The 20219-nt window shown below is 46.7% G+C and overlaps 1 protein-coding gene across 2 annotated transcripts in view; it reads left to right on the top strand.

The window, feature by feature from the left end:
* Positions 1–1277: 1277 nt before the first annotated feature.
* NDRG4 (NDRG family member 4) overlaps positions 1278–20219 on the top strand; it is a 72161-nt gene continuing 53219 nt past the window's right edge. The window contains exon 1 of one of the 2 annotated variants that reach the window (XM_020963622.2): positions 1278–1704. Coding sequence is in view for 1 of the 2 variants with exons in the window: in XM_020963619.2 (XP_020819278.1) it covers positions 2681–2717 (37 nt within the window). In the remaining variant the exon portion in view is untranslated. Of the gene's footprint in view, positions 1705–2268; positions 2718–20219 lie in introns of those variants that run through there. The other variant, XM_020963619.2, reaches the window with a different exon arrangement.

The raw sequence follows: 20219 nt of genomic DNA on the forward strand, positions 1-20219 counted from the left end.
CAAAGTCACAACCGTAGTAGAGACTCAGATACATAATGAACCTGAAGCGGTTTTTTGCCGGGATGTTAAATAGTCCCATTAATGCCTGGGAAATACTGGGGAGCCTGAAGACTGTGGAAAGAGCTTCTGAATAGAACCCGGGTGTGGGCTAAGAGCCTACCTTTCTCGGCCCTCACGTGGTGTTATTTTTAATGAGAACGCCTGATAAATAAACAGGCAGCATGGCGTGTTTGTTGTGACATTTAAGGGTTGAGCTGATTTCAGGCAGGGAGCGGCGATAGTGGGATCTTGGCACTAACTTCACTATCATTTGGCCAGACAGTGCAATAAACTTCATCGAGGGCCGGGAGCCCGGACGCTGATGGGAAAGCCAGGCCCTGGAAACAAAGACAGCTGTGTTCATTTTGCCCAGAGTTAGCAGAAGGCAGATGGGCGGCCACTCCAGGGAGCTCAAGAGTTAGACCTTCTGCGTTCGGGAGCTGCCTTTTATTTAGGACGACTCCCTGAATGGCTTTACCGATTTCCCTGTCTCCAAATCACAAGAACATCCGTTCTCTGGACGGGGCTTTTCTCAGGCTTTCAGGCAAGCACTGAGTGACACTCGGAAACAGGGTGAGCTCAGGGTAAAAGTGATGATGTGTGAGTGTTTTTCCCCCAGATCATATCTCTATAAAACGACTCCGAGGCCTTGAAACAGCCCCCAGCCCCACCCCTAAGGAGGGCCTTTGGGGATGAGGACACCCCTGAAGGATTCTCTCATCCCCGGAAGAAATAAATCACTGAGGAAAACCCTAATGGCCTGAAACAAAGGCTGAATGGACGTGGGTCCCCTCGGATCCCATCTCTCGCCCCCACCCCTATTCCCTACTCTCTTTTTTTAGGACTTTCCACCCGGCAGGCTACTCCACAGAAAGAAGAGGAGCGGGGGAGGGCAGGATCTGGGGGGGTGGATCCTAAGTCTCCAACCATCCAGTAAGACACATCCACCCCCGCCCACCCTGGGCTTCTAAACAAAGACAGCAGGCGTGGGCGTCCCCCCAGAGGCGATCCGACGGCACCCGCAGGCTGCTCCCCCGGGATCAGAAGGGCGGGCCAGGCTGAGGCAGGGAACAGACTCAGCCCCGAAACGCCCCGATCTGGGACGAGGAAGGGAGACTAGACCCCTCCCCTTGCCGTGTCTAAAGGCAAATATCCCAGCAGTCCCCAGCTCGGGGAGGAGTATGGCCAGGAGGGGAGGGGAATGAAAAAGGGGTGGGAAAGGGGGGGGGGTCTCGGATTTGGGTTCCTGTGACCCAGGGTTGCCCCGCTGGTGGCCGCATTTGATTAGTCCGTAGCCCGGGGAGCCTCCTTCTCCCCTGCCCCCTCCCCACCCTGACGCAGTGGTGCAGCCCCCATTTAAACCGGCCACGTAGCCGCCTCTCTCCCCCAGGCCCCAAGCCTTCCCCGAGCCCGCCTAGCACCGGAGGAGCCAGAGGAGGCTCCGGGAGCCCGACAGCCCCAGGGGCGTCCAGACCAGACCCAGCCCCTGAGCCCTCCACCCCCCGCGGTCAGCTGCGGCCCCCTCACACACCTGGATTGCTCCGCCCTCGCCCCTAACCCTAGGGAAAAAAGGGAGCCTCCGAGAGCGGGGACCAGGGGGCTCCCCTAGTGGGCTGGCACCTGCGAGGAGGAGGAGGGCGGCGGCGGCTAAGGGGCAGTGAGCGGGTAAGTCTGTAGCTGTCCCCTCTTCCCCCAGAATCCCCACTCGGACACCCCGGTTTTCTCCGCCTCTCCTAAGGAAACTCGGCTCCCGGCAGTGAATCCCTCCCCTTCTTCTTGGACCTCGGGAGGAGATGCCCAGCCCTGCCTCGCCCTCCCCGATCTCCCTCCAGCAGCCCCGTATGTTAGCGCCGCCCAGCCAGTAGGCTGGGAGTTTTCCCGCCGCCTCGCGTTTAACTCCGCTTGTCAGCCTGAGGGCTCTAGCCCCTCACCCCGACCCCGCGCGCCCGCCCGCGCCAGCCCGACGGGGCTAGCATCTCCTTAGCTCTCTCTGTTTAGCTGGCCCCAGCCCCGCTCCGCACCCCCTCCCCTGCTATTGTTCTCCTGGAGAGAAGGCACCCATCTGGTTTGGGGGCGGTGGCGACGGGGGCGGGGTGGGGCCGGCGCTAGCTCGGGTTTGCCTGGGTGACATTGCGCGGACGCCACGCGCGGCTGCTCCTCGGGTGCGGACGCCAGGGACAGGACGCACAAGAGAAGTCTCCTCCTTTGTTTCGGGTGGGGAGGGTGCGGGGGTTGGTTTCCTGGGCTGCAGCTGAGGTTGCTTAGTCTTCAACCCCACCCCCCCCCTAGTTCACCCCATTTACGGGGCCAGGTTACAGCCGCCTTTTGTGGGTTCGCATTCTTGCGATTGGCGGATTCTTTTTGGAAAGCCCACGAGGCGGCTACTTATCTGCATTGACTAGTCAGGCAGCCAGCTTCACTCTCTTCTCGCTCGCTCGCGGCGCTCCCGGTTGTACCTGCCGCCTCGCCTCGGGCTGGGCATCGCTGGGCATCTCTGGGCACTTCTGCTCGCTCCCTCCTTCCTCTCTGCCTGGCTGCCCGAGGCGTCTCTCCCTCTCTGTCTTCCGAGACTCCGCTGGCTTTCCTCTGTAGCTTTGCTCCTGACGCTTTTGGGCACCTGTTGTGGGCAGGGAAAGCAAAGATGAAGGTCCTGGGACATAAGATAGAGTTGTTAACAGGTAAATGTTACAGTTCGTGTGTGTGTGTGTGTGTGTGTGTGTGTGTGTGTGTGTGTGTGTGTGTGTGTGTGCGCGCGCGCGCGCTCCACCTCAATTTCTTATTGACCCTAACCGTGGTCTCTTTCAGGGTTTGGGAAAGGTTGTTTATTACTTTCCCATCGAACTTACTAGTTTCACTAGTCCGGTGCCAGCCAAGGTTGGGTTCGTGGCCAGACAAGCCCTGTCCTAGGTGCCGGCTGGCCCTTAGTGTCTAACGGCTAGTGTGCCTTTTTTTGGGGGGGGGGGGAGGCCGGTAGGGGAAGGGAGAAAGTGTGTTATGTTTGCCCTAAGGTTGGGGGCCGTGAGGCAGAGGATGGATTGGGGAAATGAAGGCTGGTAACTAGCGGAAAGATCCTTCACTGATGGCAATTGTATTGAGGAGCCGGTGAGGCAGATTAACTCTATAGTCCCTGAGGACTTGACTTTTTCCAGTTTTCCTTCATCCTCCCTTTTGTATTTATTTAAATTCAATTCGAACGTTAAGTGGCTCCTGCAGGAGAACTTGGGCACAAAAGTGAAAAATGAAATAGGCTGTACCCTGAGGAACCCTACGTTCCAGTATGTGTGCACATAAAAATAACGATAATAATAATAATAATAAACCATACTAACTAGCATTTTATGTCACTTAAAACGTTCTACATTTATCATCTTATTTGATGCTCACAAAAACCCTGGCAGATAGTATTATCCCCACCTTACATATGAGGAAACCGGCACAGAGAAATTAAGTAATTAGCTCAGGATTCCACAAGTAAGTCAGGATTTGAATTTAGGTCTTCCTGACTCCTCAGCCAACATGTCACCAACATGGAAAAGCCAAGATGAATAAGATCCTCAGCTGGCCCCTGGCTAGTCAGATCCCTGAAAAGCAAGGATCCAATGTCTCTGACACTCCAGTTACTGTTAGGATCCTTCACAAGTATATTACCTGTCCCCTCCCTTCCCCTGGAGGCTTCTGGGTTCTGAGCCCTTTCCACAGGTAGCCTTTATCTAGTACTTTAAAAATTTGCAAACGACTTTACAAATATTATTCTGAGCACTATCTTTCTTGGGCAAAAAGTTTCTTCCTGCATAACTGAATCCTAACTAACTCCAGGGAAATAGGATTTGGCTGGCCATGGGAGACAGTGACTTGGTGGGCACCACCAATGACGGAGTTGTTAGGCCCTGGTAATTGAGGACTTCTACACACCACCCTCCAGGAGCCTCCTGGTCCCCTCCCCTAGGTACTCACACAAGTATGCCCACTAGCCCAAGATTTCAAACTCAAGAACCAAGTGGCTGGGCTGGAGAAATCCAAACAAAAAACCTCCAGGACCTTTAGCAGCTCTAGGGATTTTGATCACTGATGCTAGCTAGTCCTTCTATGAGGGCAGAAATAGTAAAGACACTTGTTCTGGTGCCCTTTCTCCTCTTCTCCCTCCCCTCCTCCCCCCAAGGAAGGAGTCTTTGGTTATTGAAATTAAAGGGAGTGTAAACAAGCAAGCTATAAGAATTGGAGAGAGAGGGAACAGAGTTGAACACTGAGAGCCCTGGCAATGCCTGTTCCCTTTTCCCTAGGCTGACCTAGAGAAGATCTCTCTGGCAGAGAAACACCCCCCACCACACACACACACACACACACACACACACACACACACACACACACACACGAAATTCAAAAATGGGAGAAGTTCAAGCAATCCTTTTGAAACAAAAAGAGTTGAAGGAAGGTTCATGAGCAATTTCTCTAGTTTTTAGGTGATCTTCAAAGGCAGGAGGACTGGAAAAGGGGGGCCCTGGGGCTCTCCAAAGATGAGCAAGGCAGCCTTCTTGGAACTGGGGTTGGTGATGGAGAAGGATGTTCTCCCTGGCTACTAATGGTTTAGTTATTGCAGGCTATTCCATTTTCAAGAATTAATACTTTGGAGACTAAATGTCTGCATTGGACTGTAGCAACTGGAGGGAGAAGGACCTTCTGCTTATTTTTAAAACCATTGTACTGGGAGCCAGAGCTCCTGGGTCCTGATTCTACCTTGGGGATCCAAAAAGTACAGCTAGGTCCTGAAGAGTATGAATAATAAATCCCCTGAAGTGTTCACATTATTAGAATTTACACTGCATATTTCCATTGGGCTGGAACCAATTATCGTATTTTACCAAATTGTAACTTCAAATAGTACAAAATTGAATACATTTGACCACTTCAGGGAATTCATTATTCCCAGCCATGGGGACCTAGCTGTATTTCTTTCCTTCCTCCTTAAGGGGGTGGTGGTGGTGGTGAGAAATGTCTCTAAAGTTCATTGTGTACTTGAAGTGAGTATCTTTATGAGATGCAAAGCCTAAAGGAACCCTTCTATGTTGCTGGTTTGGGAGAGGACACACATTGAGGGAGAGACTTTCAAGCCATCAACATTTTACTGAGTGCTGTTCATACCAGGACAAAAGCAAAAATAGTCCTTGCCCTCAAGGGGCTTGCGTTCTAATGGATTGTATATTTGTAGTATAGGAGTAGGAATGATGCTTTTTGGAGTCTGAGGACCTGAGTCTGAATCCTGACTTGGGCACTAAATGTTTGAGTGATGCCAGGCAGCTCACTTAACTTTTCTTGGCCCTTACTTCATTTGTAAAATGAGGAGATGAGATTAGAAGGTCTCTAAGGTCTCTTATGGTTTGAGTGATGTGGCAGAAAGGACACTGGGCCAGAAATCAGGGGGCCTTTGGTTTGAGTTCCAGCTCCGGGTGACCCTGGGCAAGTCATTTTAAATCTCACCTCTGCCTCTTAGCACTTTTGTAACCTTGGCAACCTTTCTGGGCCTCAGTTTCCTCATTTGTAAAATGAGGGGAGTGTCTAGCTGGGCTCTAAGATCCCTCCCAACTCTGATCCTATGAACTCTGAGCCTCAGTTTCCTCATTTGTAAAATGAGAGATAGTAATGTCTGCCTCCCTGGGCTGGTGGACATAAGGTACTTTGTCAGCCTTTCAAATACTACATAATTGGGCTCTTCTTTATTATATACCTTAGGGGATAACTGAATTTTATCTGGTTTTTTATCATATTTGTTGAGAAATGTAATTTAACCCTCAGTTAGTGTTATTATGGGGGCATGCTATGTTATTGTATATGCCATAGAAATTGAAAAGAGTACTGTTGCCTTGGGGACCTGTCAGCTTGAAACTTGGGAGCCCAGGCATGCTCCCTTTCCCTCTCCCTCCCTCCCAGCCCCCTTCTCTCTGTGTGCATATCTCTCTTCCCTTCTCCTTCCTCTCTCTTTCCCCCTTCTCTTTCTTTCTGTCTCTGTCTCTCTCCCCCCCTATTATTCCCTCTCTCACCCTACCTCTCCCTCCCCACTTCCTCTTCCTTCCTATCTCTGTCTCTCTCTGTCAGTCTCTCCCCCTCCCTCCTTCTATTTCCCCTCCCTCTCTCTTATTCTTCCTTTCTCTCCCTGCTCCCTCTCCCCCATCTCTCAATTCCACTCTCCCTATCCCTCTTTCTGTCTCTCCCCCTCTCCTTCCTCCTCTTTATCTCTCTTCCCCCTCTCCTTTTTCCCTCTTTTCTCCCCCATTTTCCCTGCTCTTCCCCCCTTTTGCCCTTTCTCACTCTGTCTCTCTCTTCCCCTTTCCCTTTCCCTCTCTCTTTCCTCCATCTCCCTCCTCTCTATCTCTCTTCCCCCTTTTTTCTCTCTACCTCCCCCTCCCCTTTTTCTCTCCCCCACCCCACTCTTTCTCTCTCTCTATCCATGTTCTAATGGTCTGACCAATCTCTGATTCTTTATCCTCTCAACACTTTTTTTCCCTCCGACATCTCACATTACTGTCCAGAGTCCAATCAGCTCTCTCACTAACCCCTTCCCAGGCTGGTGGCTGGGCACAGTGGACATGTGCCCCACATGGGTTATTTGGGATAAAGTCAGCTAGGAGGTGCAGTGGATAGAGTGCTGGGCCTGGAGTCAGGGAGACCTAAGTTCAAATGTAGCCTCAGACATGTACTAGCTGTGTGGTCTTGGGCAAGTACTTCATTTCTGCCTCCATTTCCATATTTGTAAAATGGGTTATAAGAATAGCACATACCTCCCAGGGTTGTTTTGAGGATAAAATGAGTTAACATTTGTAAAGTGCTTTAAGGAAACAATGAACATGGACTTGGATAGACTCCAAGAGATAGTGGAGGACAGAGGGCCTGGCCTGGCGTACTCTGGCCCTGGGGGTCACGAAAAGTTGAACATGACTGACACCACCACCAAGATAAGCTGGCTCTCCCCTGCTGGCTTTTCTGAATGCCCAGTCCATAGCAGGCAACTGGCCCCAGGTTCAGCTACCATTTCTTTTTTCTTCATCCCTTTAGGGTTGGTAGGGGTCTAAGTGATCATCTGGTCCAACGGCCTGCTTTTATAGTTGAGGAAACTGAATCCCAGTTAGGGAAAGTGATTTGTACTTGGTCTCTGCTGCGGTAAATAGCCAAGGTGAAATTCAAACCCAGGTCCTCTCACCTCCAAACCCAACGCTCTTTCCATTGGATTTTCCTTAGAGTAGGAACCTTCTGGCCTCTACCATCCTAACTATACGCTAACCCTGCAGAGAGTGGGAGACTGAGCCCGCGTTAATAATCCAACTTAGGTTTATTTCTGTGTCCCGTTGAACTTTCCTCAAGACCAGCTCTTGGAGGTAAGACAGCACAACATTATCATTCTAGTTTTGCAGATGAGGAAACTGAGACTCGGAGAGGTAGATGAAATAACTCATCCTTGACTACAGAACTCATAAGCATCAGAACCAGGATTTAAAGCTAGCCAGTCTTAGTACAAGCCCGACACTTTTCTCAATATTCCAAATTATCACATTCAGGGCCTTGGAAACCTGATGGGAGGCAGATGGTACCAGAGAGCTTGGGTTGTTCTGGCCCAATCAGGGAAGCCTTTGAGGCACAGTGTTACAGTGGAAAATATCCTAGGTTTAGAGTCAGGGCCTGGGTTTGAATCTCAGCTTTCCGACTTACTACCTGTGTGACCTTGGAGAAGTCACTTAACCTCCTCATTCTATAAATTGAAGGGTTTAGACTGGGTGGTCTCTGAGGACACTTCCAGATCTAAAACTCTGGTCATAGATAAGGATTTCTTTCTAGAACAAGGAAAGCTCCTCAAAAATCATTTGTGAACATCTTAGCCTTTAAATTAGGGAGTAAATTTGTTGCCTGAGGGTTCTTAACCCTCTGTCTTAACTGTGATAACAGAACCACCCAGCTTCCCACAGAATGCTGGTCAAACTCTGTATTCAGAAACAGAAATACTAGCAAAGCCTGGTTTCACCCAATTAATATCATAAAGGAATTCTACCGCACACCACCCTTTGTTCCTGTCTGTCTTTGATCCTTTACTCTGCGATCCTATTTGCTTCTCTCTCTTGTATCATCCCACCTCTAGCTTTCTCTGGAGCCTGGCATCTTGGGGGGAGATCTATTTATGGTAAGGTAAAGTTCTGAAAGATAACTGTGGGTTACTTAAGAGTCAGGTTAGCTCCCCACCATTCTGTGGCCCTCTCCTCATTCCTAGACACCTGCTCTACTATGAATGTCCCTGCTCATGACCAATTAAAACTATAAGCCTGGTGTGACATCATGGCCTACTGGAAAAGGCACAACCACTCTTGGAGACTAATCCTTTGGGTCTTTGATACTCTGATGAACTTTTCAGCACAGGGAAATGCTGGAGAATTTGTGCTTCTCCTCTTTGACTCTTTCCAGTGGTTAGAAACCAAGGCTAGCTTGGGAGTTTACAATGACAGTATGGGGAATTATCACTCTTGGTGGTGGTAGGAAACTGATGAGACATGGATTCTAGCCCTGGAAGGTCATAGGCTCGTGGAATCAGAGCTGGTGGAACTACAGAGGCCACCAGCCAATACTTGAGCATTACCTTTTCAAGATGTTTTGGGAGCAGAAAGAACTCAAGAGGGGCAGCTAGGTGGCACAGTGGATAAAGCACCTGCCCTGGATTCAGGAGGACCTGAGTTCAAATCCGGCCTCACACACATAACACTTACTAGCTGTGTGACCCTGGGCAAGTCACTTAACCCCATTGCCTAGTTAAAAAAAAACCTCAAGAATGGCAGATTTGGGGTTCCATAATGGTCCATTAGAGCAGGGAGGTGATGCTGTGGGTAAAGCGTGGGCGCTGGAGTCAGGAAGACCTGAATTCAAATCCAGCCTCAGACACTTACTAGCTGTGTGACTCTGGGCAAGTCACTTCACCCTGTTTGCCTCTGTTCCTCGTCTGTTAAATCAGCTGGAGAAGGAAATGGCAAACCACTCCAGTATCTTTGCCAAGAACACCCCAAGTGGGGTCATGAAGAGTTGGACAGGACTGAAATGACTGAACAGCAGTAATCCCCTGGGAACCTATGGATAGACAGTTGGAAATGTTTTTTTTTTAAATGAGCTTGACATGTGATAATAAACCTGCTTTCCCAGGGTTTGTTTGGAACACAGACTTCATTTTAACTTGTGTGACTTCCCCTCTGGAGACTGAGTGTGGAGCCCTAGGGCAGCCTCACAAGCAGCATCCAAACCATATTTGGCTGGGACCTGGGATGTTTGGGAATGTACTATTTTGAAACTCTAGGTTAAGGGAAAAATGTTTGGGTTTTTTTTAATACAATTAAATTTTTTTCTAGGCAATTAAGGTTGGAGAAAACACTAGATATGGGTTCAGAGGGCCTGGATTCGAATCCCAGTTTAATTACTATGTGTGTGACCTTGGGCAAAGCATTTAATTTCTCTGGGCCTTGGTCTTTTTTTATGAGTGAAGGGAGAGAATTGGACCAGATGCTCTCTAAGTTTCCATCTTATCTCCAAATCATGCAAGTCTAGTACTAAGGACTCCAAAGCCAGGATATAAAAATAACGATATTTTGCTGGAAATAGCATTTTTTAAAAAACCTGGAAAAACTGCCCTCCTCTCTTCTCACATTTGCCTCTTCTCTCAACTTCTCTATTTCTATTGATAGTCTGAGCATGGTACAAGCAGGCACCCAAGTTCCAGACTTTGGAGCCAGCCTCAGTTCTGCCCTGGTCATCCTCTCCACACCCAGTCAGTCCCCGGGTCTTGTCAGTTGTATCTCTACACTATCTACTGAACCTTTCCCCCCCCACGTGACTACCACCCAGTGTCTCCCTTCATTATGTGGACTGTTGCCTCGTAGCCAATCTCCCCAAAGCCTAGCCTTACCTGGCCAACCCATCATTCTCCCAATTGCCAAAATATCCTTTCTAGTGCGCCTGGTCTCAGCACTCCCCTGCTCTAACATCTTCAGAGGCTCCCTATTGTCTATAGGATAAGATCAGTTCTCTTTAGTTTAGTGTTTAAGACCCTCCCCAGTCTGGCTCTGCCCTCATTTCCTACTCGCCTCTACACACTTTACATTACATTACTGCACACTGCTCCCTGTACTCAGAATAGAATTCTGCCTCCCATCATTGTCCATTGCACACCATCCCCATCAAAAAAAAAATATATATATATACACACACATACGTATACACACACACACATATATATCTATACACATATATAATGTGTGTATATGTATAGGGTTGTATACATATGTGTATGTGTGGTATATACAGATATATACCACACATATAATGTATGTCTATATATTATAATCTAGATGCATATATATACATGTACATATATGTACATATGTTACATATATACACACTTGCCCTCCCTCCTCCATATCACCTTTTAGAATACTTCTCTTCCTATAGGTTCAGTCAAGATACTTCCTCCTTCATGAAGCCTCCTCTGATTCTTCACTCATATACACACACGCACCCCTGAAATCATTCACCCCCTCCTCAATTGTCTTTGAGGGTTTTGTGTCTGGATCTCTCCTTTGTCCCTGTCCAATGTTTGTGTTCTAGAGGCCTGGAGGTGAATCAGGAGATGGAGTATTGGGGTTGGAGTCAGGAAGACCCGAGTTGGAATCCCAACTCAGACACTTAATCCTGTTTGCCTCAGTTTCCTCATCTGTAAAATGAACCGAAGAAGGAAATGGCAAACCACTCTAGTATCTCTGCCAAGAAAATCCCCAGTGGGGTCACAAAGAGACTGAACAACAACAATAATTCTCTATCTTAAATGTTCTGACTTGTATATATGATTTATACATGCTATTGCCTTTCTTCATATACCTGCAACGTCTTAGCACTGCGTGTTGATGGATCAGTTGATTTTGTGGTCCTCTTTCCCTCACTTTACAAATGAGAAAATCGAGGTCTGGAGAGGGGAAAGAGGTTTTGCCTGCCATCACACGGCTGAGACTTCTCTGTTGGCGCTGCTTTGCTAAGTAGACTGAAGATTGGTAAACCCAATGCTGACATAGGCCATGCTCCATATCAGTCAGAGAGACCAGACTGGTTCTGAGCCTTCTGGGTCCTTGTGAGTCACAGGATCACAGTGCTTTGAAGGCCAAGGTTACTGCTACAGTCCCCACAGAGGCTACTATTTCACTCCTGGGTTTGTCATCTCTGAGCACGTCTTGCTCCTGTGAGCGAGTGGAGTCTGAGTGTGTTTCCCAGCATCCTCCAGGGCACAAACCAACTGTTTTCATCCTTTTGGCACCTTCCTTCTAGTGCCTAGTACAAAATCTCTGCCTAATAAATATTTGTTCAATCAACAATTCAGTGAATAAATGACATGACTGAAATGACTGAATAAGAACAACACTGGACCAGTCTCTGACAATCCCCCAAAGTTGTTCAATGAGGCTATCATGGAGTCCTAAGACTGGATCTGGAAAAGACCAGGAATATCTAAGAGCTGGAACATACACATAGAATACTTATATACAGCTAGAACACATAGAACACACAGGGCCACGTGTGATATTTTGAGATGGCAAAGTACTTTATAAATGCTATAATAATGATGATGGTTGATGATCATTATAATTAACATTTGTATAGTGCAGTAAGGTTTGTAAAGTACTTTGCATATGTTATCTCATCTGAGCTTTCCCCAAACCCTAGCAGGTGGATGCTGTCGTTCTGTCCCCATTTTACAGATAAGGAAACTGAGGCTGAGAGGTTAAGATAGACTTGCCCAGGATCACATAGCTAGGAAGAATATGAGGCAGAATTTAAATTGAGATCTTCCTTAGTCTATCTGTGTGATCTGGCTGCCCCATAAAAAAAGGGATAGGGACCAGATGTGTGACTTTACTGGTATCGGGAATTGCTCCTTCCACCAGTGCAGGTCGCCACTTTCCCAGCCAGGTGTGGTCCTAAAGAGGTACCTGGAAACTCAGAGGCTAAGTCACTAGTCCTGTATGAGAGGTGAGACTTGAATCCAGCTCTTCCTGCCCATAAAGGCAGCTATCTATCCACTATGCTATATACTACCTCTCAGTTAAGTGACTTTTTTAAGGTCACATAGATAGTAAGTGCCAAAGCCAGGATTTGAACTCGGATCCCTGACTCCAAATTCATTGCTCTTTCCATTATACCGTATTTGCCTCTCTGAGACTCTTTTGTTATTTTGTTATTCAGTCATTTTTCGGTCATGTCCAACTCTTCATGACCCTATTTAGGATTTTCTCGGTAGAGATATTGGAGAGTGGTTAGCCATTTCTTTCTCTAGCTCTTTTTACTGATGAAAAAAGCTGAGGCAAAACAGGGTGAAGTGACTTGTCCAGGGTCACACAGCTACTAAAGTGTCTGATGCCAGATTTGAACTTGGGTCCTCCTGACTCCAAGCCTGCTGTCTACCCACTGCACCACCCAGCTGCCCTCTGAGACACCAGCTATGCAAAAATGTGTGTTATTCTTTTCCATCAGTCAATCCACAAACACATTAAGCACCTGCTATGTGCCAGACATTGAGCCAGTCACTGAGGTTACAAAGACCAAAAAATGAGACCGTCTCCACCCTGAAGAAGCTAACATTGACTTGGATGTAGTTGAAGTATTAATTACCACCACAAACGAGCATTTTTAAAATGTAGCCCCAATAAGGGTTAATTGCATATGTGCAAACAAAATTGTATTTTGTTGAGTGAGGTTTGGGGAATCTTTTGTTTAGGGTTTTCTTTGGGCTCCGCAGAAGGATTGGGGGCGGGGGGGTGTTCTGGCCAGGCTGATGTCAGCTATAAAATGGGAAGCCTGAGGAATGTGGGTGAGCCGACGATGTAGCAGTTTAGATGATAGGAGGGTCCAAAGTTCGAGACTCAGGCTCTGCAGCTCACGAGATGCTTTCGGTGCGTGTGTCCTTGGACGCCCCTTCAGCCGTCCTTGACTTTTGGGGAGAGGTGGTGAAGGAGGCATGCCACGGCCAAGCCAAGCACGTAGGTTTTCCTCCTCTAAAGTGATTAAAAGCCTTGGCTATAAATAGACCGGGAGAGCATCTGGGAAGTGTTGAGTGGGACTGCTCACTTTGCCAACTAAAAGCACAGGAGCTGCCCAACCTGAAATTCGTTTTCAAAAAATACCAACATTTCAGCCCCTGCCAGCCACTCCAGACTACCCCTGGGCCCGCAAACGGCTTCTCAGGCAATTGGGCCAGGAGAAGCGGAAAAGGGAGCCAAGATACCAACTAGTTCAACGCCACCATTTTACAGAAGAGCAAACTGAATCCTAGGGGAGGAGATGGTGCTGCCTGGGGTCTCGTAGCTAAACCAGAGGCAGGGCCTGGACTTTTCTGATTCCCACACCCAATGTGATTACTTACTGTGATGAAGCTCGGAGGTGTTAAAGCCAGGGAGAGGAATTATGATCATGCCAATGGGCTGTGTGCCTGGAAGTCCAGCATGGGGCATGAACTTTGTGATAAATAAGTTTACATATATGGACGGGCATTCAAGTGAGAAGTTGGTCAGCCTTTATTGGAGATCTTATGGTGCAAGAGATTAAAAAAAAATAGAAAATACAGTCTGTGACTTTGAGAAACCTCTCTAGTCACAGGTCATTGGACACGGGAGTTAAACCAAAGGGCCCTTGGCCTTCTTATAGTCTTTTGGACATGAGAAGTGTTCGATGGCGAGCACAGCAATATACTAGAAGGTGACTTTGCTTCTCACCAACTGCTTCATGCCCTTGGCCATTTCCAAAAGATGAAAGTGACAGTGCCATGCCCTCCCCCACATCATGGTCCACCTGAAAGGTTATCAAGTCAGTAAGCATTAATTAAGCACCTTTGGTGTGCCAGGGCTGGGCTAAAGGCTGGGAATATAAAGAAAGGCAAATATGCAAAATAAGACAAGGACAGATAAGTGTCAGACTGAGAGCAGCAATGTCCAGAAACTGATCAACGTAAAGGTTGAGGCCTCTTTGGAAAGAGCTTTTAAAAAATGGAATATAGTGGTTCGTTATGTCCAGTTACTATCATTGTAACAATGACCGCTCAGGTTTAAACGCTAGTTACATTTTACCTTATTTTTTGAGTTTTTGATCCAAATATATTTATAGAGACATTTTACTTTGGTGGGGAAAAAGTCTGAGCAACTTAGAAAAAGGGACTATAGGTAAAGGTATAGATAAAGCCAAGATGGGAGTGTACCTGAGCAAGGCTGGCTGAAGAATTGGGGGGCAGCAAGGAGATTTTTTTAGATTATTTGTTTATTTTTTGGTGAGGCAATTGGGGTTAAGTGACTCACCCAGAGTCACACAGCTAGTTATTGTTATGTGTCTGAGGCCGAATTTGAACTCAGGTCCTCCTGAATCCAGGGCTGGTGCTTTATCCACTGAGCCACCTAGCTGCCCCTAGCTAGGAGATTTTTAAACTTAATGAAGGAGCCCTGCCCATACAATTTGGCTAGCTCCAAGTATGTCCTTGATGCGAATTTATTAAGTGCTAACTGTTTGCCTAAGCTAAGCACTAGAGCTACAAAGAAAAGCAAAAACAGTCTGCCCTCTAAGAAACTGCATTCTAACAGAGGCGATAGTATGCAGATTGCTGCATACAGACAAAATGGGTACATGCAGTGGGACGGAGCCCACTTGGGGTCAAGAAGACCCAAGTTCCAATCTTGTCTTAGGTGCTTACTAGCTGTGTGAGTCAAGTCACTTAACAATTCTGTGCCTCAGTTTCCTCATCTGTAAAATGATATAATAATAGGGTAAGATGGCTATAATAACTACTTCACAGGGCTGCTGTGAGGATCAACTGAGCTAATATCTATAAAAGCACTTTGCACACCTTAAAGTACTTTGTATTATTATTGATTATTATATACTGAATAAATGGGAGACAATCTGAGAGGAATGGAGAAGATCAGGAAAGACCTATCAAAGGTAAGATTTGAACTGAGTCTTGAAGGAAGCCAGGGAGGCCAGGAGGCCAAGGTGAGGAAGGAGAGGGGAAGGAGGCTGACTGAAAAAGCTTTTGAATTTGAATTTCCCCAAGTGTCTGTATATGATCAAAGGAACATGGAAACGATAACTGATAGATCAGTATGGAGCCCGTTTTCAGATAAGACATATGGATTGCTTGAAATGTACAGTCATAAGAAAATCCCTTCATCAGTCGTTGGATTTGACCAGGTTTCTGATCAGCGTAACCGGGTCCTTAGTTGGGGTCTCCAAGCAGCAGATAGAGGTGGTCCAGCTTCCTAGACACACGGGGTTAGGTTCAAACGATGCAATAAGGTTTTCTCCAGTCCCCGCAGTTGAATAAAGTTTTTTCACTGGACAGAATTTGGACCAGACTCATAATCGAGTAGAAAGGGAACTGAGCTAGCTCCAGGACTGAGTCACAAGATGGAGTCGGTGTGGTTCACTCAGTTCCCACCACCAACCACTTGCTGTTCTAGTCCCCTCAATCCCCTCAGCCTCCAAGGTCACTGTCCTACTCGGTATGGATCTTGTATGTACCTATTGTTTACAGGTTGTCTCCCCCATTAAAATGTAAGATCCTTGAGGGCAGAGACTGGTTTGAGTTTTTTCCCTTCTTTATACCCGCAATGTGTCTTAATAAATGCTTGGTGATTGATTGAGTTCCCTGGAGATCATTGCTTGCCCCGTGCTGTTTAACATAACAATGATAATGATGTGAAATAACAGCTAGTGTTTCTGCTAACTCATTAGATCCTCATGACAACCCTGTGAGGTAGATGACTCTTCTCTCCATTTCACAGATAAGGAAACCCAGGTCAAAAGAGGAGATAAGACCCCATTTGGGATTTTCTTGGTGAAGAAACTGAGTGGTTTGCTGTTTCCTTCTCCAGCTCATTTTACAGATGAAGAAACTGAGGCCGTCAGGGTTAGGTGACTTGCCCAGGGTCACACAACTAGTCTGAGGCAGGATTTGACTCCTGCCTCCCAAGTCTAGTATTCTCTAGCCACCAGGCTGCCTAGCTCCATCAATGACTTAAATAAAGACTTAAAAGGTCTGATTATCACATTTGCAGATGACACAGAACTGGGAGGGATTCAAAAAGATGTTCGCAGATCGGGATATTGGTCTGGTTCTAAGGAGATGAAACTTAATAGAAATGAATGTAAAGACTCATACTTGGGCTCACAAAAATCAACTTTATGAACATAAGATGAAGGAGGCGTGGCTGGACCACAGTTGATTGTTGGGAGTTTTTTCCAGTTGATATTTCAGTAGGAGTCTATGGCAGGATTATGGCAACCAAGTCAACTCATGCAAACCCAGGTTCCTTTAAAAGAGATAGAAGTGGGGCAGCTAGGTGGTGCAGTGGATAGAGCACTGGCCCTGAATTCAGGAGGACCTGAGTTCAAATCTGGCCTCAGACCAAACACTTGACACTTACTAGCTGTGTGACCCTGGGCAAGTCACTTAACCCCAATTGCCAAAATGAATGAATGAATGAATGAATGAATGAATGAATGAATGAATGAAAATAAAAGAGATAGAAGGTCTGGGACTAGGGAGATGATAGTGCCATTGTGCTATGCCCTGCTCAGGTCCCATCTAATCACTGAACCCTGTTGGCCTCAGTTTCCTCATCTGTAAAATGAACTGGAGGAGGAAATGGCAAACCACTCCAGTATCTCTGCCAAGAAAACCCCAGATGGGGCCGTGGAGCATTGGCCATGACTGAATAACAACAACAGAAGCAGGAGTTCTTAACATGGGGCCAAAGAGAGATTTCAGAGGGTCTGTGAACATGAATGAACTTGTGAGCTCCTTGAGGGCAGGACTGTCTGACCTGCATGTATTAGGAAGAATGTTGCCAATTTGGAGAGGGCCTGGGGAGAGCAGCCATGTGATGAGAGGCCTGCAGTTCATGCCATAAGAAGGTGTGTTGAGAGAATTGGGAAACTTTTGGCCTGGAGAGTATATAAATGGCCATCAAATGGAAATATTAGACTGACTCAGGGCCATGGGATAGATCCAGGAACAATGGAGGGGGGAGATTGCAAAGAGGTAAATTTGGACTGGCTATTGGGAAAAACTTCTGACCATCCAAGGTAAACACTCAGAATAATAACATAGCTTCCAGAGTTGTGGGGAGAAGCTGTGGGAGGAGACGGGAAAGGGAGAGAGAGAGAGGGAAGGAAGGGGAGGGAGAGGGAGGGAAGGAGAGAGGGAGGGGGATGGCGAGAGAGATTGTGTATAATAAATCCAGCTCTGGTTTGGGGCCACAGACTACAAGACTATGTATACGAGAGTTCAGGCTGTCAAAGGAGGAGTGTGTCTGAATTCTGTGATGCATGAAGATTTTTGTACTCTGAGGCCCCAGCAAGGCAAAATTACATCATTATTTTTTTTTTACTAAGCATTCATTTTAGTAAAGCAAATAGCACTGTGTTTCCATCCATCATACCTCTCTGTCTCCCAGGTAGAATCCCCAGAAGTCCTAAGAGGAGAGTGTGGATGCCTGTAGCCAGATCAGAAGTGGTCTAGTAGGGGAGTGGGGGGATGTACTTTTAGAGTGCACTGTTTTATGCCTAATGATGCTGAAGGTCCTTCCCCAGAGGGTACCACACAGCAGCCTGGGCATCTGTAGCATCCTGAGATGGAGTAGATATGAGCCAGTAATATATCCCTGCCCTTATCTGCAGGGTTCAACAGGAGTAGAGCATTCTGGGAGGATGCCACTTAAAAAGTGTCCTGGGAGACATCCGGACATTGCAAGGAGAACAATTCCCTCCTTCAGATTAAGGAGGATGGCTCTGGTGTTCCCAGGAGGGGATGAGGGCACAAGATGGCAGACAGCCATCTTCCCAAAGGGGATGGAATATTAACCCACCTTTCAGGAGGCGGTGAAATCCATCACCTTGTGGGGCCACTGAGGCAGGCAGACCTGTGCTGAAATCTTTTGTAGAGCCTGCAACTCATTATTCTTCCTGACTGACCCTTCTCCTCTGGCCTCCAGAGCCTCAGGCTGGGGGGTGGTATTATTATGGAAAAATAAAATTGGTTTCCTTTTACTCATATATTTTATGCATTTTAAGATCTGATTCAGAGAAGGGGTCCCTATGCCTCCCCAGACCACCAAAAGAGTCCAGAACACAAAAACGGTCAAGAACCCTTGATCTAGTCCAATCTCCTCATTTTACAGATGAGGCAACTGAGGCTGAGAGAGATGAAATTATGTACCCAAGGTCACACGAATAGTAATTGTCAGAGGTGAGATTTGAACCTGGATTCATTTATTTCCTGAGCTAATGCTCTTTCCACTGTACTTTTCCTCATCTCTAAAATAGTGACTTGAAATTTAGTAATATCTGATGTCTTTTTGAAGGGCTAATATTTTAGGAAATGTTGAAGAGGTTCATACCTAGTTAGAGTCAAGGCAAGGAATGTGAGTGGATGATTCACAAAGAGGCCAGAGGCAGGAGGATTATAGAATTGATACTGGAAGGGGCCTCGGCAGCCAGCCTAGTTCATTTGTGTGACCACACACACACACACACACACACACACACACACACACTTCTTCATTTTACAGATGAGGAAACTGAGGTTAAATGACTTACCAAAAAAGAAAATATAAAAATTAAAATAAATAAAAATAATATAATAATAAAAATTAAAACTAAATAAATAAATAAAAATAAAGCTAGCGACAGAGGTGAGATATAGGAGAGTAATGCAGAAATGGCCCTTCATATTTGCAAGGCATCAATAAAAATTATTTTTGAAAAGCAAAAAGGCATGATATGATTTTTAAATTTTTATTTATATATAAAGATATAAACTTTTTTTATATATCTATATATATTTATACATTATGCTTATTAAATATGTATTTTATATATACTATATAAAACAGTGATTTATAATATAAAACTTTACAAACACACCTATTTGGAGAGAGAAATTGTCTGCAGTGTTAGCCTGTACACTGTGTTTTCCATCCAAAAATTCAGTGCTTTGAAACTGTCCCAGGATTTCCAAGCTCCACGCCCATTTATTGAAGCAATATTTTATGCATCAAAATTCAAGTAAAATTATTTTAACCAAAGCTGGCTCTTCCCTTTCTCCATTTCCTGGTCCTTGAAGGAATCACATAAGTGTTAGTAGAAAGAGAATGGTGGGTCAAGAATCGAAGGATTTGGTTTCAAATCCTGCCTTTGCTACAAATGTCCTGTGTGGCCTCTGTGGGCCTCAGTTTTCTCACCTGTAAAATGAGGATGTTGGACTGAAGTCACCTTAAATCCCCCTTCCAGCTCTTAACCCTATAACTTTCTGTGGATCTGAGGAAGTGTTTTCAGGGAATTGTCCTGCTGGCCACAGGCCACCCAAACCTCAGGGAGGCCCCCACTAGGAGGGGTTAGAGTCCCTGGAAGTCCCAAGGCTAAAGTCCCTTCAGCCAGGCTAGAGTGAGGATGAGGCAGCCACACACAGGTGACCCTCAAGGAAGAACAGTCACTGGGAAGGGAATATGCTCAGTCCCTGGCATTCTCAGGTGTGTCACAGATAGACGGAAAAGAGAGAACCCAAATAAGGGACTTTGCAAAAGAAAGTCCTTCTTCCTGCCCCAGACCAGTCATCAGACCAATCTGTGCCTGTGCTTGGGCTGTTTCCATGGAGACAGAACCTTCGCTCAGAGGGACTGGACCGCCTTCTCCTGCTCACGGCCATGGCTTCAGCCTGCTTTGGACGCCTTATATCCCTGGGCTCTCATCGCTCAGAGATGAGTAAGAGTCCCTTCCCCCTCCTGAAAAGAGGTAGGACCAGGCTCCAGGCCCCTCTCGCTGCCCCCTCCCCAATCAGGGATGTGACAGTTAACTGGCAGTTGGTATCTCCAATGCCCCATCCACCTCCATGTTCTTCTCCTTCCGGTTCCTGTCCAGAGACTCGGGGGAAGCTCTCAGCAGTGGGCAGTGTGGCCTCTCCCTCTTCATACCCATCCACTTCCACCATGGTGATGAGGGCAGGGAACTGGTTTAGGGAACCTGGCCTTGTGCTAATCAGTTGTGTGTGATCCTGGGGAAGTCCCATGACCCCTCTGAACTTTAGTCTCCTTATCTATCAAGTGAGGAAAGTCAAACCTATCCATCTAGCTGAT

Source organism: Phascolarctos cinereus, unplaced genomic scaffold (genome assembly GCF_003287225.1).
Source record: "Phascolarctos cinereus isolate Bilbo 61053 unplaced genomic scaffold, phaCin_HiC Scaffold_2;HRSCAF=192, whole genome shotgun sequence".
Taxonomy (NCBI): domain Eukaryota; kingdom Metazoa; phylum Chordata; class Mammalia; order Diprotodontia; family Phascolarctidae; genus Phascolarctos; species Phascolarctos cinereus.